The 27438-nt window shown below is 49.8% G+C and overlaps 1 protein-coding gene across 7 annotated transcripts in view; it reads right to left on the minus strand.

Annotated features, from left to right (window-relative positions):
* The window catches only part of GNAO1 (G protein subunit alpha o1), a 133487-nt gene that overhangs the window by 59722 nt on the left and 46327 nt on the right, over positions 1-27438 (minus strand). For 5 of the 7 annotated variants that reach the window (XM_086621133.1, XM_086621138.1, XM_086621137.1 and 2 more), the window contains exon 3: positions 21410-21551. In XM_086621133.1, coding sequence (XP_086477259.1) covers positions 21410-21551 — 142 coding nt within the window. The remainder of the gene's footprint in view (positions 1-21409; positions 21552-27438) is intronic. The other 2 variants (XM_086621132.1, XM_086621135.1) reach the window with 1 other exon arrangement.

Consider the following 27438-nt stretch of genomic DNA (forward strand, 5'->3'; position numbering starts at 1 on the left):
AGCCTCATCCAACCTGGCCTTGAACACTTCCAGGGATGGGGCAGCCACTACTTCTCTGGGCAACCTGTGCCAGCGCCTCACCACCCTCAGAGGGAAGAATTTCTTCCTTAGATCTCATCTAAATCTTCACCTTTTCAGTTTAAAGCCATTGCCCCGTGTCCTGTCACTACACACCCTCGTCAAAAGCCCCTCTCCAGCTTTCTTGTAGCCTCTTTAGGTGCTGGAAGGCTGCTGGAAGGTCTCCCCGGAGCCTTCTCTTCTCCAGGCTGAACAGCCCCAACTCTCTCAGCCTGTCTCCATAGCAGAGGTGCTCCAGCCCTCAGATCATCTAATGCCTGTGTATCAACGGTGCAAGGCTTGAAGACTTGTTGGTACTGAGTCACTGGGAGGCAGAACTTGGTTTGAAACACACTGGGAAAGTTCACAGCTCCAAACTGACCTGACCCCTGTGACTCAGAGGGCGTGTGCAAGCACTATACAAAATTTCACTTTAAAATCAAATTCAAAACCACAAGATGCCAGCATTGTGAGAAATGATTTGAAAGAGTTTGGAGGAGTAACGGGAAGTAGAGACTTAGCTAAAAGACACCTGGCATCTTCAAAGGCAGGAGAATCTGTGGACGTGGCAACTGAATGGGCAAACACTGCAACAGCCTCGGATGCTCAGAGACTTTCCCATCCAGTACCAGGCAGATGAGTTTGAAAACATTAGCAGAGACCCCTGCAGACCACCAGCACGGAGCACTCCATGAGAGACCACTGACACAGACAGAAGGTCCCGAGGTGTTTCAAACATTTTAACTTCTCAAGCTCGTATAGCAAAGGGGAAGGGGAAGGGGAAAGGTTGGGAGGTGTGGAGGACAAAAGGCAGAAAGAAGGATACAAACACAAGACAGATAAAAACTGAGCACTGTCTCACTTCTGAGTCTTCTTTAGCGTAAGGAACATGCTCTGCTGGAGTTTTTCTCTCCCTGCCAGCCTGGCACAAGCCCAAATCATAACTAGAGGATGTTTTTTTTCCTCCTGATCCCATCCCACTACTGGAATCAGCCATGGGTGGCTACTACAATTAAGAGACTAAGCACCAGGAGGAAGCTTGAAGTAAAGCTCAGGCAAGCAAAGCTTATGGGGGGTGGGAACGGCCACCGGATACTTGGGCAGCTTGACATGATTGACCTTGTTGGGAAGAAAAAGGCTGAGAAACCCTGAAGAGAACCTAGAAGAGGGCGGCGAGGAAAAGAAACAGCAAAGGAGGTTTATTGTCTGCTCGTTTGCATGCACAGCACTGGGTGAAAACACCGAGTTTGCGACTGCAAACCTCGCTATCGGTTACGGGTCAGGCTGTCACCTCATGTCACATCATCGTACCCAACGGACAAACCCTCTCGCTGGGGAACTTCTCCCAAAACGCTCGGTTTCTCCTTCTATCAATTTTTGCTACAACTGCCGCTTTCCGCATGAGCTGATGTTTATGATTGCAGTTGCGAATGCCAAAGTCCCCCAGGAATCAAAACAGACCCACGTTTACCTGACAAGTGTACTATTTTAAAATCTTTCGCAGGAAAAAAGAAAAAAAAGCCATGGTTAGGCAAAAACATACTTAAATAGCAGCTGGCTTGGCGTCATTCTCACAAATACAAAAACCATTTGGGCGCCTCTTTTATACGCTGAATATTTCATTCAGTCCTGCAGCGCAGTGACTCCCTAAACCTTTAGTGAGCTGAGCTCTGCTTTTGAGGCTTTAATTTGCTGTTGCCATGACATTGTTAATGTCTGAATTGCTTTTTTTAACCACTCTGCTCCTTTTTTCAATCTCTCGCAGAGGCATTCTGAAATAGTGGGCATGGGCTGATCTTGTGGAGTGGCCTGTGCGTCCTTAAAAATAACAGAAGAGTGTTGGGTTTTGCAAGCTGGATGGCTGAAACAATCCTGACGGATGATTACAGTCCTGATGGATGATAGCTTTTTAACTGGAGAGACCACAACAAACATATCTGACCTAGTTGAGATGATTTTGGCTTTGGTGCAGGGACAGAGGGTGGAGGGGCTATTTCATCTGCTGGCTTTCTGAAACAGTGACATGCAGAAAAAATGTTATTAAATAAGCAAAAATTCCTTCATTTTCTTATGCTTAATTGGGCTTCCAGAGTGAGTAGAGTGTACAGAATAGCATTAAATTGCTCAGCAGTGAGTTTATTAACATACTTGCTTCCCAGATCCAACTGAGAATGGGGAAATCTCTGTCAAGGTCAACTTAGCAGAACAGCATTGCTTCCTTAGGAAACACTTTTTGCAGGAGATGTCCTTCCTTTAATGGGAAGGCTTGCCTGGCTTCTTAATAACACCGCAGTCTTTCCTGTTCAGGGCTTTAAAGAGGACTTTTTCAGTCGTTCTGAAGAACAGATCATCTCAGCTCACCTTCCCTGGGCTTCGAATCCTTCCTCCAATCAGCCTACCTGGATGTGCGTATCCTGCAGCGTGCGTCCTCTGCCACTTCCATGGCAGTGAGTTCTCCCGTTATCACCCGTGACTGCAGCTCCACCCGGCTGGCGAACACCCCGCGGCCAGCCTGGGCCGGGAGATGGAGCCCCGTCTGTCTCTGCCGCTTACTGGAGGGGCACATCTCGAGAGCCTTCGCAGCCCTAACCTGAAGTGACCCAGCTCGGGTCACCTGCTGTCAGCTCCTCCCTGCAAGAGCCTGAGCCAGATTCCAAAGGTATTTGGATACTGGTGGTTTTGCCTTTGCGATATGTCCTCTGCTTACCAAGGCTAGAGAAGTGGAAGACGTGTCGAAACTGTAAAAAAAGCAGCAAGTTCGAATGAACAGCGTGTTCTCTAGAGGCACCGACAGGATCGTAGCTGAGACTTTAGCAGCTGTCACGATGCAGAGGCACCTTTTCTGCAGGCAAGAGGGTGATTACAGCACTCGGAGAGCTGGCCTTGGCTCTGGCCTCGGTGCCCGCTGGCACCCGGACGGCGCTGTCGCTGGCAGATCCCTTGCTCGTGAGCTGTGTCGTACTGTAGCGCAGCGGGATGGGCACGGCTGTAGTGATGTCTCCTCATGGCACTGGTTTTAATTCTGACATCATCTGCTCCCAAACACTCACTCTTACAGGATAGCTGGGGTTCCATTCATGTCCTGGCCAGGTGTAGCTGAAGTCTTTGCAATAGGATCTCTGCAGTGCTGCTGGGTCCCACCCTGGGCAAAGATGGGCAAAGACTCCTCTCTTACTAGGGCTTCCTCAAGTCAGAGATCTAATTCCCATTCAATGGGAAGAAGAACGGGTCCACAAGTGTTAGGTCTTTTGGGGCCATACAGAGTGCAACGCTCTACTTAAAGCTTAATAACCCCGTAATGGCTTTGAATATTTCCTCATTTCAGTCTCGGTTTTTATAGGTATATCTGAAAATAAATAGTGCTCTTGGAATGCACCAACAGTGACATCTGAGTATTTCCAGGAACCTACGCTATAAAAATGTCTGCCTACCACTGAAAGGAACAGAGATCGACATTTCAGATAACAAACAAATGCCTTTGATTTTCTCTCCGTGCCAAGGAACACTGATACTGTCTCTGTCTCCTGGGCGTTCTTCAATGTGCCTCATTAGGACGTTATGAAATGTTGCTCTATTTGTTCTGCTGTAAAATAGCAAAACAAGCCTCGGGGCCAGATTGACTCCAACGGAGCTGGATGCGCACAGGCTGCGGATCCGCCCTCTGCGCCGGGGCGCTTGCGCCTGGCATGGCTGGAGCCGGGAGGGCCGGGGGATGAGGGGGCAGAGGGAGAGAAAATCCCCTGGCAACTGCTCACTGTGTTCTTCTCTTCCAACAGCTCAGCCAAGGAAGGCCCTAACCTAGGGCTGCTACTCCGTGTCGTGTAGAAGCTTGGCATGACCGATGCTGCCGCGTTAACGCCCATGTGCAGAATTTCAAAGGTTTTGGTCTTTCAGATAGAGGTGGAGGCAAAAGCAGATACAGAGCACTTCTAGAAACTGTTGCTTTTCCCAAATCATAGAATCATAGAATCATAGAATCGTTAGGGTTGGAAGGGACCTTAAAGATCATCTAGTTCCAACCCCCCTGCCATGGGCAGGGACACCCTCCACTACACCAGGTTGCCCAAAGCCTCATCCAACCTGGCCTTGAATTGAAATCGGAACTCTTAAGCTAAACAGCAGCTCCCTGAAACTACCACCGGACTCTACAGTCTTACTGGGTTTTCCCCTCTACTAGGAAAATGTGTTTGGTTCCTTTTTTTTTTAATAAACACTTGCAAAGAGCATACCAGAGGTCCAAGGTTAAAACACGCATAGGGAAGATGTCTACGGCTAGTTTTGCCAGTGCACTTAAATCTTTGATGTTCACACCTACTAAGGAGTCTCTTAATGAGTCAAAGTGGATATCAGATCTGCACAAACCAGGTGAGCAGTGGCATGCAGAATCAGCCCACATCTCTTCCGCTATTGCACACGCTGTGTCTTACTGGGTAGTGCCCAATCCTGCCCTTGGCTAATCCAGTCATGTTTGCTTAACCACGTCAGCCCAGTTACTCCCAAGCTCTTTCCCTCTATAATGAATATTCTTCAGGTTCAAGTGGTGAAGGCCCATTTCCATTTTTAGAGCTTTGAACGCCAGCCACAAACTTAGATGTAGATTGTGCTGGAGATCTACCAAATATGGACTCTTGAAAATTCAGTCCTTTTAGAAAGGTCAGAAGTGACTGGGATTGCAAAATCTTTTCTAGCCTGGCAAGCTTGCTCTGAGTTGCCATGCTCTGGACTAAGTGACCCCTGACTTTGGACAGAGCTCCAGTAGCATCTTTTAATCCCAGGTTTTCAGATGGCATGATGGGATGTTGCTGTATGTGAACTCACATCAGCTTTATGTACAGATCAAAGCGGCGTGTAATTGCTGGCTTCGAACCCTTGAAGAGTTTGCCCTGCATGATACAGTTAATGTAAAACTTTAAAACATTGTGATGGAGCAAATTAGAGTGGCGTGAAATAGGATCGTGGTTACAACGTCTAATTAGAAAGCACTGTGAACGAGACACTTTTTATACTATATAAGCTGGTTACAAATAGGACAGCTGGATAGACCAACAAAAAGTTCCTTCTTGAAATCAGGTGATGCAGAAGAGTATGACAGGATTGGCTCCTTCACCAGAAACCAGAGCATGCTGAGGTCCTCCTGCCTCAAATCCTGGACTGCTTTCTCCCAGGATAGCAAAGATTAGTTTATGTAGTTTCACAAGCAAGAATTAACTCTTTCAGCATGTGTTTTCTTCTGGGCATAGACTAAAGGGTCATTGACAACATTTTTAAAGTTTTTAGCTGAAGATGAGCTGCTTTCACAGAAAGACCATCTTCCAGCCTACTTCACCTGTATCATGCCAGCAGATTGGGTCGCTGATACAGAGGGCTCCTGGTCCAGATGCTTTATTCATGACGGGCATGGCTCCACCACCTGCTTGAGGACTTCCCCTCCAGGGCACATGGACATGGTGGTAGCAGCAGGACCTCACCGTGTAGGCTGCTGAGGTTTAGCATAGCCTGGAAATATATCTACCTTCCTCCATCGACGCGTGGATGTAGGAATGGCTTTGCTGAGCCACGCATCTCAGGGCCTGGCTGGCTCCAGCATCCTTGGACTGATGCACAAAGAAGGCAGGACGTCTCCTTCGGAGATGGTGGCAATGTACAGACCCAGAGGAACTGTTCCCTTCCCCTCGTGGCAGTGCTGCCTGTTCGCTGGAGGAGCCCTGCTCCCGAAAGAATGCCCGGAGAGTCACTGTGCTCCTGTCTTGGTGCCCCAGGGACATTTCTGTGAGACACACCAACTCGGTTTGACATTTAATAAACTGCTTTGGTTTTAATTTGGTTTCTTACTCGCCAATGAAAGTGCCTCGTTGCCACGGCAACAGAAGGACATCACTAAAAGCATGGGAAGAGCAGGGTTGTGTCACCCCCAGGAACTCGGGTGGCACAAAGGCCAGAGCCTCATTTGCCCCCTCTGTGCAGAGCGGGTCCGTCAGTCCATCTGTCTGTGCCATCAGGGCTGCAAGACCCTCCTGTTTTCACTTTGTACGAGAGAGAGAAAACATACAGGCAGGACTGCCAGGGTTTCCTTCCCGACATCTCACCTTAGGGGATGGAAAAGGAAGCCTGACTCCAGACAAACAGCCTTGGGCAGTATATCCCGAACGAAAGGCTCCTGGCTTCTGCCCACGCTCTCGTAGGGGTGTTGGACAGGAGGCATGTGCTCAGGGCGGGATGGCAGCGAGCAGGACGGCATCGCTGTCTCTCCGCAGAGGGGCACTGCGGCATTTTGAAGCCCAGGGATGAAGGCTTGGTGGTGAGGATGGTCCACGTGAGCCATCTGCCCTTTGGGGTTGCTCTCTGCCACGCTGCATGTCCTATCTGCAGAGGCAGAGCCTGCTCTTGGAAACAAGCCATTCCCAGTGATAACGGACAGGACAGCTTTAGCCCTGTTTATTTCAGCCCCTCCTAGTCAAAAGCTCAACTTGTGGATCAAAGGAATAGCTATTCACAGAGCTGGGAGAGTACAGGCAGATCTGACCTTTAGAACAACCTTTTACGGCTACAGAGATGCTACTTTTCTCTCTCCACTACTTGGTATCCTATTTAGCATTTAACTAGAACCTACCGCCCCTTTCTTTCCCGTAAGAGCTAGAAACAACCATCTGAGCAGCTTTGCTGGTGATGCTGCACGTGAAATTGGATTTCCTTTCCTTCCATACATAAGGCACTTTACTTCTGACCACTTCTAGCACACGTCCATGCAGAGGTAGATGCTGGGCACTGCTTCGGACGCCCTGGATTTACAGCTGTGATTTTGCGTGCGTGCACCACGGTGCTGGCAGTGCAGCTAATTGTTTCACACGTTGTCCTGATGTCTGCTTCAAACCCAGCTGGGCCTGATGGTAACCCACAGCAGAGGCCAAAGGCTGGGTTCTCTTCTGCGACTTGGGAAGAATTTCATCTCTCAGAGCTAACACCTTTACTGCAAGCATTGATGGACTCTTTTCATTAGCAGCCTCCCCTTCCAGGCCAACTGAGAGGAAATAGAAATTGAACCAGTGTCTCCCTCTTCTGTGCCCAGACTTGGGCTTGCTGTTTGTAGACGGTGCTTGAGTGAAGCTCACCGGAATCCTGCCACTCTCCTTGGAAGGAAGCACCAATACTTCCCCCAGCTCCTGCCCCAGAGAAGAGGAGCCATCTGGTTCAACGAGGAAGTCAGCATCACCCCTGCCCACCCGAGAAGACCTCATTCTTCAGCCTGTAGACAGTCACTCCTCTGCTAGAAGGGCCAAGAGAAGAACCCAGTTCAGTGCTGGTGGGTGGGATAGGGACAAGTGGTCCACTGGAACCTGTCCTGGCACTATTGAACCTCCATCACCATGTTGAGTGTAGCAATCTGATCAGTAAATCCTGGTCTGAAGCAGGAACTGCATAATCAGCATGAAGGGAAACGTGATTTTTCTGGCTCAAAGAACTTGCCTGACTAATTCTTCCTGATCCCAGACAACACCCTACAGCTTCTTATGGAAAAGGGCTTAAAGATGCATGATGTGCTAAGGCTGCCTGATGCATATCATAGCATTTGTGAGGGCTGCTGGGGAGAACATCTGTTTACATCTGGAATTTAACTCACAGAAAGCTGGTACTTTGTGGGGGACTCGGTCCCTAAGCTCAGTTCTCTTCCTGAAGGGTCACTGAAGAGGGTCACTGAAGATTCACTAGCACTGGAACTGGTTCCTGGTGATCTCTTGGAGGATTCCAAGGCAAGTTAGATAACGAGAGTGTGAAGTGATAGGCTTCCCCTCCCCACCAGCCCTCACTGCTTATTTGCTGCCCACTTTCCCTCGGCAAAGTTGATGGCAAAGGAGAAAGGGACATGGCGCAATAGCCTGTCCGCTCCCTCGATCCTTTGTGCTCTTGGATCAGCCCAGAGAAATGAAGCCGAAAATGCATGCTGACAAGCAGCATGACCTCAGAACTGGGGTCTTGAATGCCCAGGATATTAGGGGACAGATGATTAGTGGTGGAAAGGCAGCTCAGAGCTGCTGCCTCTGTGGATTACTATTAGCAGCTCTGTCCTCATCATCTTTCTTCTTCTTCCAAATCAATGTATCAGCTGATCGTGCTTTCCTGGTTTGAAACACGTTGGGCACGGCTTGCTCCTTGGCCTTACTGTGCAGTGGTGCCCAGGGAAGGACCATCAGAGATGTCCATGTGCAGCGGCAGAGCTGGCTGCTGGGGGACCTCGAGTGTGACAACTGCCTGAACAGCACCAGGCTTTGCACCCTACAGCTCCCTCAGGAACGGGAAGAGGGGAGCCAGAAAAGGGGGGTCTGCCCAAGAGGTGGCTTTGAAGGTGATTCAACACAGTAAAACGTCCGTGCATACAGCCCATGACTGTGAAATGGGTAGGGGTGTAGTTTGGGTCCAGCTCCTCTTGGTTTCTGAAACCTCATGGCCCAAGAGCCTTGATGCCGAAATTGCTGAGTCCTGATGCTGTGGGATAGGCTTCCTCCTCCCGCTACACAATTCAGGGCTTCAGGGCTGGGATTGTTTTGTGCCTGTTCATTTTTTGCTTGGATCACCAACAAGAGACAGTAGATGCTCATCTCCTAGTTTGCAACGACCTAAAGAGCAGCCCTGCGGAGCCTTGCGTCCTATAGTCTTCCCTGAGGTTCTGTTCTTGGGAGAGAAAGTTGAGGAAAGAAGGATTTTTGCCTACTCACTCGTCACAAGACCAGCCTGAACTTGGCTCATGACCCACTGTAATGCTGAATATGATGTTTTCAGCCTCGGTACATCTTTTGCCTCTGGAGTAAACGAAATAAAGAAGCCCGCAATAGCGGTACGCGTACGCCAACCGCAGACAGCTGATTCAACCCCGTGCCGTTTCCCGGGTGAAGGATCTCGGCAGTGGAAGCGAGCAAGGGAGGACACGTGCGTGCCACAGCAGCTAAGGGAAGCAGAACTGGAACTGGCCAGGGAAAAGCTGAGCACCTTGGGAGGGGTTGCCTGCAATGCGCGTCAAGGGAAGCTGGAGCAAAACAAAAGTCCGTTTAAAACAAAGGGACTTGAACAAGGACAGCACAAATATCACCGCTAGAAGCCTCTGCACGCCTCATAAATATGGCAGGGGAACTTGGCAAGAGAAAAGCTTTCCTAAGCTTATAGTACCAATAACAGTCATTAAGGAGAATAAAAGCCAGAAGAAAAATGACTTCGAGACCTTTGGCTAAGGTGCTGGTGAGGTGGTGAGGAAAAACCAGCCTAAAATTCCCATCTTTGGCATCCACAGGAATTCACACTGCGCCTCCAGATAGGTTGTGTTGCCAAAACCTGTCCTGCCTAAGGGAAGAAAAAAAAGTACACAAACGTGATGACATGTAGAAGGGAGGAATGGAGATGAGACCTGGTTCTCACTTGGAAGAAACTAATTCATAACTTTACAGAACTGACTCAAACTCACTGGGTGGTGACTACTGGGATCTCTTTCTTAGAAAAAATTTCCTTTCTTGCCTGGAGTGTCATCTACCAGCACTAAAAACTCTCACCATTTTAAATAAAAACTCAATAAAATTGGCAAGCCAAACATTCTCCCGGCCTCAGAAAACACTCTCTACTTCTCTGCCGCTGTCTTTTGTTGCTCAGCTCCCATGGCATGGATGGACGGGTACGGGCGGGAGCTGGGGACTGAGCACCGCTGCATCCCACTGTGCCCTTCCCGCAGAGGCTTGGCAAAGAGGCTTCCTCCTCCGGAGCACAGCAGCTGCTGGCAGGTAGGAGGGAACAGGATGGGACCCTTTTTGCTTCCCAAACCTGCAAAGAGCTATTTTGGACCTTTAAGTCTGTTTGCATCTTCTCTTGCTAACGGACGCTTGTTTCCTCTGTCCAATACGTTCCCCTCCCATCCCTACGTGTAAAACCTCTCCAACTTGGAAGCCATTTCTCGGAGGACAGTTTTGCTCCCGTCCTGCTGTCAGCCTAACTAAAAAGTAACTGGTTGTGTTCAACACATGACCCAACAGCCTAGACACCCGACTGAACATCCGTAACGTGTATCTAGCAAGTAAGATGGGATTAGTAAAGCCCCTTCCCATAAAGGAGCAAACATCTGCTCAGGGATAGCTCCTAAACACAGAAAGACGGGTTCACAAGTGGGTGACAACCATATAGCTGACCGGAGCTTGTTAGTGAGATTGTTCCTACGTGTCACTTGTTTCTCCATTCCTATGAGCTCAGTGTAAACCAAGAGTAATTCCCTCTAATCAATGGAGTTAAGCTAGTCTCAAAACAATCGATAGGAAAATGAAGAGTTAATTATAAACAGCCGACCTAGGGGAATTATTTCTTATCAAGGGAAAAGTATCAAGCAGCGGTCATGCCATCAACACAGATAGAATGTGCTGCAAGGTAGAAACTCCCACAGCCCCGGAAAACGAAGAGCCCAGCAGAAAGGAGGAAATTTAATCAAAGCCTGTGGGTGAGATTTTTCTTTGGCTCCTGAGTGGGTTTTGGCACTCGAGAGGGATGCGCCGCGCTGCCTGGAGCGATTCCGGGGAGACGTGCCGCGGATGCAGGTCTCCCACGGGGAAGGATGAGGCGTCCTGGAGCCCCCAGCGACTATCAATCAAAAACCCTAAAGCTGATTCGCATCCTCTGCACTTTTTTCCTGCACGTTTTCTCTCTCTGTCTTTGACCACAAGGTTAAATGTGTCCACGGTCAAAATGATCCTGTTTTACAGCAGCCTTTGAGGCTTTGTTGTTGCTAATCGTCATCCAGGGCTTGATCCTTTCCTTCTTTTGAACAAAACTTGGGGAAGTCCCTCCTGGCCTCAGTCTGGACCTGGGTCAATGGCATCTTTGGGACGGGCTGCCTCAGGGGAGGCTGGTCCCCGCCGCACCACCAGACATCCCGACACCCCCCGCAGCAGGTGAGGCTGACATCAAAGCAGTAACCATAGCTGTTAAACGAGTTCCCACGTGGTATCTTTAATCAGTTATTACCAATGTACACAACACTGATTAACAGCCTCGGTAAAACCTGTATTTCGGTAATGAACTCCTCATGCGTGGCACATCATCTCTGCCATCCCCACGATTGATGCAGTGCAAGGGACACATTTGAGGTACCGCCGTCTCGCCGTGGCTCTGCCCGGGGAAGATGGCTGTACCTGCTCCCTTCCCGCCTGACCTGCCCAGGCTACGACCGGAGCTGCCAACAAAACCCACTCTGCACAGAGCCCGTGGCAGCTGAGCACCTGGCTTCAGCCATGCCCTTGGACCTGGTGCTCTTGCAAGGGCACCTGGTGGGTGGCCCTTGGGGGGCTGAATTGCTTTGGGGTCTGTGGTTCATGCGGACCGCTGCGGGAGAATATCACGTCCTGAGTTTATTAGCACCTGGTGTAAGCAAGGATTGTGCTCTCCATCCCTCCTCTCCCATGTGCCCGGGCACAGCAAGGCAGCTGCCCCAGCAATCCTTCCTCCCTCCTAAGCTCTCCCAAGCCCAGCCCGCCTGCACTCCGTCTGTTTTGGAGCAAAGCGTGCACTGCCCCTCGCTGCAATCCTTGAACAAACACTGAATGACAGAGCCAAGGGAGAAATCCCTTTCCAAGACATTCGTTTTATGCCTCTTTGTGAGTTACACGCCGGAGATCTGTTTAAGGCCAGGGATGCCCCGTGTAAATGTTTTCGTTTTGCATCTGGAGACATTCAAATAATAGGAACATCATAGAAGGCATTTGGAAAACAAATATTTCAAACGGCACTCCTAAAACCCGTGAGTAAGCAGCGTGACTCAGCAGCGCTTCCCAACACTTCCCAGAAGAGATGGAAATAAATCCACTTAATAACTGACACGTATTCGAAATGTGCTGAGTAGTTTGTTGTTATCTGCCCTCGCCGCCGGGAGGGCTGACTTGCAATCCTACCTGCAGACAGCACCCTGCCCGCATCGGGCTGCAGGCAGATGCAACCTGAACTTCAGCCTCAAACACGGCCGTGACTTTCCGGAGGGATTTTAGCGAGCGCCCGATCACCCATACAGTCAGAAACACCCATCAGCACCTTCAAAGCCTCTGCCGAGGGGTGCATTTAACCTCGGCACCTCCATCGCGCAGTACATCGCATAACTAGATGTATTTTTTGTTCCAGCTTACAGGTCCGTCGATCCCTTTACGGACAGACGGGCTCTAGAGAAGGACAAACGGTCTCTGCCTGCCTTCACCGACACCAGACGCTACCCAGGGCAAGGCCACTGCTGCCTGCTCCGTGGGGAGCCCCATCGGATGGGCTGAAATCCGCCGCGGCCAGGCTGTGCTGTCCTGCGAGAAGGAGCGGACAGTGGTGTGGAACCGGCCCTCGCCCGACCTACAGCCCACCCTGGATCCAGGAGCTGCTGGGAAGCCCCTTTGCGGGCAGTGGGGAGGTTTTCACCTTTTCGGGGCTCCGTTCCAGCTGTGCTCCTCGGCCAAATATTTTTGAACACCTCATCTTTTGTGTTGTTCCGCTCTGGCACTTCCCAGGGGCTCCCAGAGAAGCCATCTTCCCCCAGTATCTCGTGGGAACAGAAAGCAGCACCTCACCTCTCATTAATTCCCCACTAATGTCCCAGTCCCGTGGCTGCTTGGCTCTGCCCAGTGAGCAGAGTCCTTCCCCATCACGCCACCTCCCCAGCAGCCCCGACCGCGGCTGCATTTGACTAACAAATCTCATGGGGGAAGGCAGGCAGCTCTCCTTCCAAGGAAACAAGGTTGGTTGGTTGTTTTTTTTTTTTTCTTTTTTTCAAACTAAAAACGCTCCCTGCATCATCCAAAAAAACCAGTATCAAACACATAAAGCTCATGGAGGAAAAATACATCCTGCTCTCAGTGAAAAGAGAAAGCCTGCAAACAAGGACTAACCCCCCTACAGCACGGGGTCTGCATTTTCGCAGGTGAACAGGGATGTTGGACAGTTTTGGGGGAGGTGAGGAACCTTCTCAAGTGCACCCTTTGGAGGACTAGTGTTCTTCATTACTTGGAAATCATGCCTGAGATGGCCACTGGAAGTAGAAGCACCAGAAAAAAACAAGCAGCTCTAAAGATGGATTTGCACCCGAAAAGGTTGGGCTTTCCACCAGCCAGGGAGCAAACAGTGCTAGGAGAAGTCCTCTGACCAGCTTTTCTCCTGGTGGGCAGCTGAAGAGGAGGGTAACAGTCATTGTTCAAAAATCACCTTTTGGATATTTCCTATTTTCACTGATCCTGCCATACACAAATGTCCCTCCACACTTCTAAATGCCCAAAGAGCTGGGTGGCCCTTCACGAGTAGGTTGCTCCGATCTCTCCTGACAGCGTGGAGAGAAGATGAAAAGCACTATGAGCCCAAGCCCATGCCCAACTGGAATTCCCTTTCCTGGCACCAGTGACCGCTGCCATGTCCTCTCACTGTGTCTCTCTGGGGAGAATCAGGCACCACCTTCTTTGAAGTCCTCTTTAGGTGGTGAAAGATGTGATTAGGTTCAATCTGGAGCTTGGAGTTGGAGTGAGACAACTGTGGTCTCCCTCTTATCAACGATTCCCTGAGATATCTCTTTCCCTTCCCTGTTTTTTTTCAAAAGAAAATTAAAGGGCTAATTTTAATGGATGGCATCCATTCTGCTCAGTGGTTTTGTAGGACAGTTAGCAATAAAGCTGATCTCAGAGCTGGGAAGGTGGCACGGACGGCAAGTGTCACCAATGGACCATGCCTGGCTGATGCCAAGCGCTCACCAAAGAAACAGATCCGAGCGGCATTTCGAGGTGCGATGGCATCAGTTATTCTCACCCAGCTCACTTAGCAATCATGCTGAAGAGCATCAAAATATTTATTTTTTTTTCCCTAGAAATGTGTTGCTTAGGACCAGGTTTCTGATGGCATGGAGGGACTGGAAGATCAGGTGAACTTCTTTTCCACCCCATCCCCCGACTGCTGCCCGCTCACCACCAGCCCACGGCATCGGGGAGAACCTGAGAAGCAGACCCAAGTGTTTACTTTCGAGGGAGGACTAAAGCGTTGCCATGCCAACGCCGTCACTATCACCCTGAACCGGGACCAACGTGAAAAACATCACGCTGGTGCACCAATGGCTCAGCAAGGTGGCACCTTCCCGAGAGCCACCTTCCACACAACACGCGTTTCCCAGCCACTCCGCGCTTGCCGCCCACTCTCCCCTGCCTCCTTTTGGCTGTTTCACACGCTTTTTTTCACTCTTTAGGAATTTTAACTAAAAATGGGAACATCGGGCCAGGCTGGGGAAGTTTGGGGGCTTAGAGCTCCATCACTGATTGACAGTCTTCTGTCCATGCAATTCAGTTGCCTGCCTGGAGAACCCAGCGGCTTCTGCTGCTGTTACATTTTCTAGGCCATAGGCATACGGCCTAGAAAATGTCAAATAGACATTTTTGAACCCCCATCCTTCCCCTTTTCCTCAGAGCCGGTGTCATCTCCCTCCTTCACAAGCTCAGGATTTCTTCCTGCTCACAAGCACTATGATACGTTTGCAGAGGACGGGGATTCTGACTGCTGCCCATCACCGCCGCTCTCTCCTACAAACAGCGATATTCCGTGCGGTGTCAGAGCTGAGATCCCATTTTAGCCCAAAATGAATCGCCAGTTTTCTACCGTAATTATCCAGGTCGGAAAGGAGAACTCATTGACGAACTCAGCCTGAGTAAAACTCTACATGGAGACTTGGCAACCTCCAGCCCTACAACCTGCTTATTGAATTGGATGGCTCTTCTAAGCCAAATTCTGTCTGTGAGAGCGAGCCTTGATGTGTTTATAGCCATGACACAAGCTTATTTCGTCTCCTTTCTAAATGCCATCTCTATTAGTAGCATGACTACAGCGAACCAGACACCGGTTCTGGGGCGATCTCGTGTGCTATATGAAGATCATCATCTGTCATTGGCTTGAAGACCACGACTTCACCTTTGCAGCAGCGCAGAGCCGAGCTGTGCTGTTGCTGCTGCAGCAAAGCAAGGTCTCCCGGGTCCGGCCGTGGGTCTCAGGTGACTTGGCTGGGATCAATTTGAGTTTGGCGCTCCCTAAGAGGTAGAGTGAAGTCATGGAAGTGGACTGTTTCAGGCTCTTTTAGTTGGCGCGAAGGACTATCATAAATGGTTGTCATGCTCTGCTGTTAAATTACTCTGATCATTTATTAGGGAAAGATTTTGTATTTTCAAGGACTTGAGGGATTGGAAGATGGCAAAGGAGGAAAATACATTAGAGGGATGTGGAAGACGGAGCTTTGGGCTAGAGGGACTCCAGAATCGACGCAGCGAGGCTGGTGGGTCATGCACCACGCACCACGCAGAGAGAGCTTACTGTGGGATTTCCCTCATTCTTTGCTGTCTCCCTCTTTCTCCTCCAGCCTCATTTCGCAGCAACGATTCCCAATACATTGGCCATCTCAGCCAGCACCAACAAGCCTTTCTTGAATGAGCCAACCATCTCCCCGGCAACAAGGCAGGCTGTGAAAATAACTGCTTTCCTTTCTGTTTTACATTTCCCACCTCTCGAGAAATGCCCTGCCTTTTATTTGCCTCCACTGCTCCAAACCATGAATGACGGGAACTGGAATGCAGCTCGTGCAGGGACGAAGAGGGAGGCGAGTGAGAAAGATGGCTTCGGTCTTAATGGGAAAGAGTGACAGGTCTTTGCACCTCAGCGAAGGCAGGCTGAAATATTTGTCCAGTGCTGTTACAGTGCTGAGCCCAGCAGAACCAGTAGAGCAGGAACGGTTATATGGAAGCAGACCTCAGCCACAGCCAGGCATCTAGACAAATGCTGACGACCAGGCAAAATTAATGGGGTGGCTAATGTCCCCGTATTCCTTTTTCCCTTTTCTCCCACTCCATCCTGCTCCTGCACAAAGCAGCCTTAAGTTACGCTTCACCGTGGCGAAGCTCCCATCGCTTACACCAGCAGAGCAGCGAGGGGCATCCAGATCCTCGCGGCAGCAACGGAACCCCAGGAACCCCATGTCCACCCCTGGATCACCCCATTAGCTACTGGTCAGCAAACAGAGGCTTCCTACCAGCACGGTGGTGCCTGATCAACCCTACAGTTACTAGCCACTTTTTTGCATTTCTCAGGAATGTGGGAGCCAGCTGGTCTAAACACCTGCCTGAAATGAAGTAAAATCCACAAATATCTTGAGCTGGCGAGCAGAAAAAGCCAGTTAAAGAGGGGCAGGTCTCACGAACGAGCGACTGGGAGGCAGCCCGTGACAGCGGCTGTGGCCCTGGTCCTGCCACCGCCGAGCAGGAGCGAGAGGAGAAGAGCAGCTCCTAAAATGGCCTTTGGCACGTGCCAAGGCGCCCACGCCGGGGGCACAGGGATTATTTTAATCTTGCTAACCAGTATTTTACAATGTCCCAGGTATGTTTTTGGTTCGCTCACAGCTCAGGAGTTACACACTGTCACCACAAACACATTTTGCTACAAAGCCTGAAAGAAAAAAAAAAATTAATGTTTTAGCAGCATTTTAGTTTTTCTTTTCACAGTCGAAGCAGAAGCATTTCCAGAGTCCCACTGGGAAAAAAGTTCAATATGAAGGTAACCACCTGCCACCTCGGACCTCGAGCACTGACCTGTGACCCTGCCACCCCAGACACTTGTACCTGAGCCACACGACTGATACTGGCATTCTCTGCTGAGTAATTACTGAACAGTTCCAGCCTGTTTCTGTCTCATTTATGCTAAAATGAACATGCTCTACAGCTGTTTCCATCCCAGCCTGCATGGGCAGCACGTGCCCGGGCAGGCTCATTGCAGCCCAGGACTGCTCCTGGGACATCCCCAGACTCCCCCAGCCTGGCTGCAGCTCTGGTATTTTGCCCGAGTGGGATTGTAGGTGCTGCCTTTGCAAACAGCTTCTGAGGTCAGCACTGACCCACCAAGGAAGAGACTTTATGTGTCTTCTGTTTGATATTTCTGAAGCTGAACTTTGGAACTGGGTCTTGAAGTGGAGAGATGAAAATCCATCACTTCCCTGCCCTTCCTGCTCAATCAGATCCAAACGCTTGTCATAGAATCATGGAATGGTTTGGGTTGGAAGGGACCTCAAAGATCATCTAGTTCCATCCCCCTGCCACAGGCAGGGATACCCTGCACTACACCAGGTTGCTCAAAGCCTCATCCAACCTGGCCTTGAACACTTCCAGCTGCAGCTTCTCTGGGTAACCTGTTCCAGTGCCTCACCACCCTCAGAGGGAAGAATTTCTCCTGGAAATCTCCCCTCTTTCAGTTTAAAGCCATTGCCCCTTGTCCTATCACCACACACCCTTGTCTAAAGCCCCTCTCCAGCTTTCTTGTAGCCTCTTTAGGTACTGGGAGGCTGCTAAAAGGTCTCCCCAGAGCCTTCTCTTCTCCAGGCTGAAGAATCCCAACTCTCTCAGCCTGTCTCCATAGCAGAGGTGCTCCAGCCCTCAGATCATCTCTGTGGCCTGGACTTGCTCCAACAGCTCCACGTCCTTCTGATCTTGGAGACCCCAGAGCTGAATGCAGCACTGCAGGTGGGGTCTCAGGAGAGCAGAGCAGAGGGGCAGAATCCCCTCCCTCGACCTGCTGCCCACGCTGCTTTGGATGCAGCCCAGCACACGGTTGGCTTTCTGGGCTGCCAGTGCACATTGCCGGCTCATGTTGAGCTTCTCATCAACCAACACCCCCAAGTCCTTCTCCTCAGGGCTGCTCTCGATCCATTCTCCACCCAGCCTGTATTTATGCACCTGTACTGACTTGGATTCCTGGCTTTCAACCTCCATTTGCTGTTTGCTCTGCCTGGGTCCACTGTAAGGAACCAGTGAGGAGCTTGCTTTATTAAAATATTTTTACCCTAGAGAATCATTTAACCCAGAGGCTGCATGTTACAGCCCAGCTCGTTCCTGCCGGCTCACCTGATTAGAAAGACAAGGACAGAGCAGCTGGAGGGTCTTGAGCAGCCAGGTGAGACCAAGCCTCTGTCCCTTTTCCTTCATGTCAGCCCTTGCTCTCGGCTAGCCGCGGCTCCAGACCTGGGGCAGGGATGGCCCTGGAGATGCACAACACCCACGGACGCTGCTCCTCCCGCGGCCGGCTCCTGCCTCCTCGCTGACTGCTCCTCTGTCCCCTGTCCTCTTCCAACACGTAAAGGATTTGTAACTTTGCGCTTGCACAGCTTTTCTGGAGTTTCAGACTGACCTCCTGGGCTGTGCGTGGGGATAACGTGCCACGAGCTGGCCGGACATGCTCCTGCCTCCCTGCGCTGAAGGATACGGAACAAGGACCTAGGTGATGCCATGAACCTTCTGTGAGCCAGGCATGGCTGCAAGGAAACCTGCTGCCCTCCCCATTAAAAGTGAAATCCTACACGCAGACCGTTTTGTCCTTAACCTGGGGACAGGTCCTTATCAGCAGAGAGGGTCAGCGAGACCTGGAGCGTCTGCTTTTCGTGAGTTATTTTGTCTTTTTAGCTCATATTTCCTGCGTCGACCTCACTTTGACTGACAAAAGCCAAGGGATTTATCTGGACTCTTCCCCCAGTCTTTTGCTTCTATTAGACTAAATACTGGAGGTATAATTACGGGCAGGAGAAAAATGAGAAGAGCAATAGCAGATTTGGTTACCTTACCTCAATAACAAAAGCACAAATCATCTCATTTGCATTTATTAAGTAGGGGAGGGTTTCTTTTTGCTCCAGGCATTGTCAGGGTGCCATTTGGAAAGGATATGGGGGCAGACACATCTCCCACAAAGCTAGGGTAGGGGAAGCTGTAATGGCCAAGCAGTCCCTGGCGAAAACCTGTCTCAGGCTCATGTCCCCCCTTCCCTGCTGCTGAATCAGGCTCGGAGCAGCCGCAGCCCCGGCTCCCCTTCCCGAGCTCTCTTCTCTTGGGAGCTTAAGTGATGAGTAGGGGAAAATCCCCCACTAAAAGATTTGCATTGGAAACCCTTGGCTGAGGAATGACTTAAAATAGAAAAGCTTTGCTTGCAAAGGGATGAACCACGTAGCATAATACTCAACAAATCGCCTGTTTAATGGCCTCTCTTTATAGCAGCTGTGCATTAATAACAAAAGCAGGGCAGCAGAAGTCATGCGCTTCTTTGTAAGATTAAAACAAATACTATTCCATACTAATACCAGCAACGTTCTGTGGAGGTTGACTAAGAGAAAGGAGCGAATGGAAGACCTTGGTTTCTTTTCTCTTGGTCTACTGTTGGATGAAGGAATATTACTACCACCTACGAAGGGAGAAGACACTCTGAATCAGCCCTCACAGGCTGTTGTTTGGATTATAGTGGTTTGTTGCAGGCTTGTCTGTACACAGTCAGCATGACACCATGGTAAGAGAGGAGTAATTCCTCCAGGACTCCAACCTTTAGGGGAAACTAGGTTGAGGAGAACTTAATTTAACTCGATTTTTACTTTGCAAGGTGTAACTCGGGAGCCCTACTGCCATAAAGCAAACATTGAAACAGGCGTGGTTCACACTAGACATAAGGAGAAACCTTTTCATCATGAGGACAGCAAAGCAGTGGACCGGGTTGCCCAAAAAGGATGCGCAGACTCCATTCTTGGAGGATTTTGGACCCGACTTGATGAAGCCCTGAGCAACCCGGTTTGACTTCAGAGCTGACCTTGCTTGAGCAGGAGGTTGGGCCAGATGCCTCCCGAGATCCTTCCCAGCCCGAGTTATCATACCATCCTAGGAACATTTGGCATCTTTTCCATAGGAACACGAACGGACGTGACACTCCATGCAGCCCAGTACTCCGTCCCTCATTCCCGGCAGTCCTGATAAGAGCTTTCCCCCTCCACGCCCCGCGCTTTGCCAGCCCTGGCACTAAAGTAGTGCTGAGTTTCCCTTCTCGAATTAGGACTTCAGGCGTTAAAAAAAGAAAAGAAATTTTACATTTTAATGCTGTCTACCACAGACTATTTATCAGACATGGAGAATGATTTGTTTCTGTTTTCCTGGGCATAGGTTTTTAGCTGAGACAAGGCACGTTGCCTTGCTGAGAGCTGAGTCACCGAGTAATCAACAGATTAATGTATTCAGTCCGAAAGCCATCAGCATTAGTTCTCGGCAAGCTCACAAGAACTCCATTACAGTATCATCTCTACGTTGGGGATGGAAATGTCTCCAGGATTTAGAGTTCCTGTGGGAAAAAGCCCTAGATACCAAGAAATCAAAATACCCCCTTGCGATCGGGAGAAATAAGGTACCTCTTCATACAGTAACACCACAGCAGGATTTTGGCACCCTTTCTAGTGAATGCTTTTATTATCAACCCTCAGATAAGGAGCTTGGGGTATGTCATACATTTGTCATTTGACAGCTACCTAAAAATAGTCATGATAAACTCAGTGGCACATAGGACTTTGCCTTTACCAGATCTTTAATCCGAAATGATTTTATTTCCAGTGAAACCAAGTAGTTTTACTTTCTCCAGGATGGGAGCATGAAAAAAAAAAACCACGATGTTCTTGACTTCTCTAGGGCTCTGAATTTCTCCGTATGGGCTTGGTCTGAGCAAGAAATGCAAAAAGGAAAGGCAGAGGCTGGCAGGGGCACCTCACAGAGGAGGTGCTGTTTAAAAATAGGGAGCTGGTTAAAGTAACAACAGAGTATCAGCTGTAAGAGGACAGGCTGGCTTAGGTGTGTGGCATGAGAAGGCTGCCAGACATCACATCGTTATTCTGATAAGACACGTGCTAACACAGCTGCCTAAGACCCCGTCCGTAGGAACCTCACCGAAGTAATACATCCTCCTGCTTATGCATCTCAACACACGCCCTTGTTTGCAAGCGAAATTGCTGTTGGAGTACACTCAAACGGGGGACGTGTGAGTAAAAGCCAGTCGAGCCCCTGCAAAAGCCAAGTTAATCCTACAAGCTTTCCTCTATTATCAGGCTGATGGAAGGGGTGTGAACAGCAGCAAGCCTTCTCCCGAGACGTTTCTCCCTGCAGCCTGTGTATCCAGCACACGCACGGTGGACGGGACACGTGTTCTCACTGTTTCCTCAAGTCTTTCAGTGCCGCCATCTAGGCTGTCCCTAGAGAAGACAATTTTTTTGCCCAGGCCTGGGTAGTGCCAGGGGATGAGACATGGTGGCTGTTGTGACACAGAGGTCCCCAGGGCTACACTTCCCAGCACGGGTGCACAAACGGCATGTCATACAATTGTGCCTACGCCTCTGTTGTATAAACTGCACGTGCAACATGCATACAGGGGTGATGTGAACCTTCCTCCCTCCCTCCTTTTCTCTCCAAGGTATTCAGATTGTGCAAACGCCTCCTGTTTGTGCTCTGGAGTCTCCAGGTGCTCAGAGCTCCGTACCCAAGCAGTGCTGATTTTAACTTACCCGTCGTTCCTTATCACCATACTCGATGCCCAAGGTATCCATGGCACGAACAATAGCTGCCAGTGACTGTATGGTGTTGCTGTAGACCACTGGCTTGTACTGCTTCACGTCCTCTCCAGAGAAGCCATCCTCATGGATGATCCTGAAGAAAATGCAAAGGACAAAAAACTCTTGAGAACGTCATTTCAATGGGGGAGACATTTAAAAGAGAGCTGTCCTCTTTTGAAGAGCCCATCTGCTAGCTTGATTCTCTTAATTTAGTCAGCATTTCTTTTTAAATCTCTCTGGTTGTTCACCAGCAGTGTGTCTGAGCCCAGCACATCCCTTCTGCTCTCTCTCTCGAGGAGGTTTTGTGCAGGGTCCGTGCATGGGGTACCTCCCTCCCAGCCGAACCGTGAAGGCCAGAGTCTGGAGAGCCTGGTGTTCCCATCCTTACCGGTCACAGGGGAGAGGTTACCAGGTCCTACATTATCTTTCCTATCAAGGTCTATGGAACTATGTTCAATACTTCCAGTGACTGTCAGATCAGATCTTAACCACTGAAACAAGTGGTAGAGAACCCTAGTTCATGCCTAGTCCTTTTCACAGTAACTCCTGGGGTGCCTTACAAAAGAAACCACAGTCAAAATACCCCTGTACGCATGGGGACACAGGCAGGGACATGGGCAGTGACTCAGTTGTGTAGCCCTTAAAGTATTTACAAACCTTCACGCCTCCTTACCCCTCCTTTTAAAACAGTGCTGGAAGTTTTTCTGCCTAGAGGCACGTTATTTGACCCCTTCCCAAAGGAACAGGGGAACGAGACCCACAGTCCTACCAGCTCTGTGCACTGGGTGCTCTGTGTGTTTATCTCTACTGAACTCCACAAAAGGACCTATTTGATGGAGCGAGTTCTTGCAGCCCTTGCTCAGGTCAGAAGTCTGACCCCTGTAATTTCTTCATCTCTAAGTAGCTCAAGAACTCTGCCCGGATGTGTCTAGAAAACAGCGAGGATTTGCAGAGCTAATTGTGTTTGACAATAATTCTTCCCAGTGAAGACCTAAGTTACGATCCTGTCTCTAAAATATGGGCAGAGAGGATGATCTGCTTAGCCGAAATGAAGCCCTTGCTTGCTCATCCTCAGATCTCACCGGACAACAGAGAGTCCTTCGGTAACAGATCTGGTCCCTGATAAAACCCAGCATCCTGTCTATAACAGGATTTTTGTCTCCTTTTTTCCTAAATCCCATACCCACAAGCCAAGGTCCTGGCCGACGCTGGCGTGCCCCCGGGGAGAGGGAGCGCTAGCGGGGATCATAGCGAGCTTGCAACAGATACGGTGCTGGGATGGCGGTGGAGAGCGGGGCTGGCTGCCAGCCCCGTGTTATTAACAGATGACTACATGAAGAACAAGGCTGATAGAAACACGCTGACAGAGGCGCAGATCTCCTGCCCGTGATGTGGAGCTCGCTGGAAGGTTTGCTAACGGTCGTGGTGTAACCCGGCAGGCGGCCCAGCACCACGCAGCCGTGCGCTCGGTCCCCTCCTCTAGTGGGATGGGGGAGAGAAGCGGAAAAAGGGTAAAACTGGTGGGCTGAGATCAAGACAGTTTAATAGGACAGAAAAGGAAGGGAAAATAATAATAATAATAACAACAATAATAATAATGCTTAAAGAATATACAAATCAAGTGATGCTCAATGCAATTGCTCACCACCCGCTGCCCGATGCCCAACCAGTCCCCGAGAAGCAACCACTGTCCCCCGGCCAACTCCTCCATCCCATGTTATTGTTCAGCATGACATCATATGGTATGGAATAGCCCTTTGGTCAGCTGGGGTCAGCTGTCCCGGCTGTGTCCCCTCCCAGCTTCTCGTGCACCCCCAGCCTCCTCGCTGGCAGGGCAGTAGGAGAAGCTGGAAAGTCCTTGACTTAGTGTAAGCACTGCTCAGCAACAACTACAACATCAGTGTGTTATCAACACCATTCTCATCCTGGATCCAAACCACAGCACTATATCAGCTACTAGGCAGAAAATTAACTCTCTCCCAGCCGAACCCGACACTAACACAAGCGATTGACTCCCCACTTGCCGCAGCCACAACCTTCACTCACTCATCGCCGAACGCCGAGCTCCTGGCAGGAGCTGCTCCAACACCCTCTGAGGCCTGGAAAAATAAGACTACAAGCAAAGATAGCCCAAGACAGGCAGTAGTTCAAATTAATTGGTGTCCAGGAAATTTTTAAGCTACTGATTTGAGGAACTGGGCAGAGCCTTCAGCTCCAGGAAGGGGGAATGATGCTGGCGTGCTGGAAACAACACAAGGAGCTGCTGCTTTGTCTTGCTGAGGCTGAGAAGAGCAGAGGTAGATGAAAACCTTCCCGACTTAGTAAATCCAGACTTGCCAATTGGTCAACATTTTTTTCTACAGCTACTTTTGATTTTGATGAAGAGTTATGAGCAACAGCAGACCTCGTACTCCATAGCTTTTATTTCTGTGTGAATCTGGTGCTTGTGCCGAGGTTTGGAATCGCAGCATTTGAGCAACGGGGAAGGAGGGGGCCAACAGAGCCGTGTGTCGGCGCCGGATCTCATAGGTCATTTACTGTTACTCAGAAAAGCTGCTGAACTTCTGGGAAATGTGTTCTTTGTCAAAAGTTGGAGTCAAACCCAAAGAGCTACAGCTGGCACAAAGCACAAGGATCGCCATCGAGCCCCTCTGAATTCAAGAAAGCCTGTGCAGCACCAGCTCCTCCCAGCTACGAGTACAACAGCAAGAAGCTCAGCAGAGCAGGGGTCTCGCGGGAGGTGGGCAGGCAGTTGGCAAAAAGTGTCACCAGAAATAAGTCCTTTTTTTCTGGTCGGTGGTCTCGAACTGGATTTTGGGGCAGAGAGTTGTTGGTTCTGGGGCAACTGAGAGAAGGAAATGTAAGAGAGGGATAAGAAAGGGACGAGAAGAGAACGGGCATGAGGAGCAGTGTGAACGGCGCAGGAGGATGGAGCAAAATTTGTTTGGTCCAGCCGTTGACCACGCTGGTGAAGATCGGAAAGGTGCCCAGACCTCGGGTGGGCTTTGCTTCTGCCTTTCACTGCCAGGCATCAGCTAGGGACTGGATACAGCAAAAGAGGGCTGAACAGCTGTATGGGAACGAGGTGTCTTTGGGCTTCAGAGTTTAAACCGTCTCTGGCCTTGTGCCACCAAGTTGGTGCCTGACATTTTCACACAATCACAGAATGGTTTGGGTTGGAAGGAACCTCAAAGATCACCTAGTTCCAACCCCCCTGCCATGGGCAGGGACACCCTCCACTACACCAGGTTGCTCAAAGCCTCATCCAGCCTGGCCTTGAACACTTCCAGGGATGGGGCAGCCACAGCTTCTCTGGGCAACCTGTGCCAGTGCCTCATCACCCTCAATGTAAAGAATCTCTTCCTTGGATCTAATCTAAATCTTTAACTTTAAATACTCAGTGTTTTCAAATATTCCAAGCCAGTGAGCTCCCCATCAGGTAACAGGGTTCCTTGTGTTGAAGGGGCAGAATTAAGTGATGGAGAATAGCTCTGGTGTCCCTCAGGGAACGTATTGCTGACTGGGCAACGCATTGACATTGTTCAAAGCACAGACATAAAAGTGTTACTTTGAAAGGGGGCGGAAAAGAGCGTGGAGAAAAAACACCCAACTGTTCTGTGAAACCTCTCCGGACAGCAGCCACGGCGACCGAAAGCAGCGCTGCGGATGCCCGTGTTGAAGCTTTGCTGTAGGAAATACCTACAGATGAATCAATCCTGCAGTTAGCACGTTACCTAATATCTGAGTGAGCAAATCCCCTCTGACTAGTGCCATCCCAAAGCCTGCTAGGACACTGTGAACTGGTTTATCGTCCTACATGCTTTCAGCAAACGTTTCTCCTCTTGCTTGCCGTGGTGATCTGATGGCTCAACTCCCGCAGCAGCTTTTTTCCATAGTCCTTCGGAAATGTTCATGCTGCCGCTCACCCGTTTGAGATGCACCTTTCTTCTTGCCTGCTATTGTGCTTTAGTGCCTTGAGGACATCTAAAGCTCCAGAACCACTCTTGGGAGGTATATTGTTAAGGGGATGGCTTAGGACAGCTTGCGTGCCACGGGACACAAGAAGCGGATACTGTAGAGAGCTGAGACCATGAAAAATGCAGAGTGTGTAGGAACTCATAGAAGTGAGCAGCGTGCCAAGGTTGGGAAGTCTTTAAAGATTCAGGCAGGGTGGGCTAGTCCTTAAGCAAGCCACAAATTAATGGGAACAAAAGATTTTCAGCACTACAAATATGAATCCTCTGTTTTCTAAATGGCTTGTGTTTTTTTCTGTGTCTGGGATACAAAGGACGCTGCTGCAGGCAGGTTCCTCTTTGCCACACTAGAGCCGGTTCTCTCCAAGGCAAAGGAAAAAAAAAGGGATTTCAGAGGATCCCTGGGGGCTGTGGAGAGGGGAGCCACTGCTGTAATTTTAAAAAGCGATTCTGAGCAATTAGAAAGCCATTCCATTCACCAAGTGACTCATGAAACCCTCTGCTCTGAACAGAACGGTGAGAGATGACTGAAGCAACCTGGTTGTCTCATGTACCTACTGACGCCTGCTCCTACCCCTCCGCCGCTAACAGCACAGCCCCTGTGTTTGCACGTTATGTTGTCATACTCATTCTAGAACGGCCCTAACAGACAGGTATTTACTGGGGAAAATGGCTCCACTGCAGATCAGATCTTCTGCCATCCCCCAGCAAGTCATTAATCCCAAAGAAGTGCCCAACGCCTCAGCAATTATCGCTTAATTACAAAATAAATGAAATACTTGGAAAGAGGGGGCGCGTTCTGCGTAGCGGCTCGCTTTGGCTCCCGTTCAACAAAGCACTTACGTGCCTCAGCCTCTCGCTACAAAGCGAACGTATCAAAAAGGCAAAGCCAAAGATAATGTTGCCGTACGTCCCCGCTGACACGTGCCGCTCCAGCGGTTGTGAAACGGCAGCTTTGGACAAAGCACACGGCAGCTCCAGCGCAGTGGGGCTGGATCTCAGCCTGGGCTGATCCCAGCAAGGAGCCAGGTTGCCTCGGTCACTCCTGGGGGGAATCCTTGTCCATCTATCCCAAAAAACCTCCAGAGGCAAAAGCTGTAGTTCCCCCTCTCCCTGTTCCAGTCCCAGTCAAGCTATTCTAGGGCTTTCCTTCCACCCCTTCCAACATAAGTCAGGTTTAGTAAATGCAATGACTCTTCCCTACACCTTCTCCAACTGGGTCCTCCTCCTTCTTGAGGTGCAGTGCCCCACACTAGGCTCAGTCCTCGCTTCTCTAACTTGCCAAGACCATTTTAAGCTGTAAAGCTTATCCTGTGATGTGCCACGTCACTGCCAGGGGTAATTATTTATTTTCACCCATGTCACTGGTGAAAATTTTGAAGAAAATTAACCTCTGCCAGACCCTGCAGAGTCCTGGTGGACAAGAGTCCTCTGCTCTGACCATGAGCCACTGTGTGGACATGTTACCAGGACACATTGGTAACTGTATTCTTTGGGAATAAGTTGTGCTACTCATCCATTTTTGTGCAAGATCTGAAGTAGTTTTATCTAGACTGTTTTTCCAGGTCACTTTATGAAAGTCAAGTGGGACCGTGTTAAACCCTTCCCAAAATCTAGATATGGCACCAACTATTCCTCTCCTACTTCTGCCAAGAAACCAAATGAGATTGGTTTAACATGCCTCATTTTTGTATAATCCATGCTGGATGTCACTCATCTCCCTTTTTATCTCCTAGGTGCTTGCCAATTGTTTGATTGATAGTTCAATCCTCTGGAAAGCTTCTAGAAGTTGACTGGTCTGTAATTCTCAGTCCTCTTTTCTCCCTCTTTATTTAGCGATAGACACCATGTTTACATTTTTTTCCTGTCTTCTGGTGCCTCACCTGCCCTCCAAGAGCTCTCCAGGAGAAGCGTTTGCATTTCTGAGATGGCGCCAGCAGAGCCTCTAAGTACGTAGTAAGAAGTTCCTTAAACATGACCGGTCTGAAGACATTTAATCTTAGAAAA

Source organism: Tauraco erythrolophus, chromosome 15 (assembly GCF_009769465.1).
Source record: "Tauraco erythrolophus isolate bTauEry1 chromosome 15, bTauEry1.pri, whole genome shotgun sequence".
Lineage (NCBI taxonomy): Eukaryota > Metazoa > Chordata > Aves > Musophagiformes > Musophagidae > Tauraco > Tauraco erythrolophus.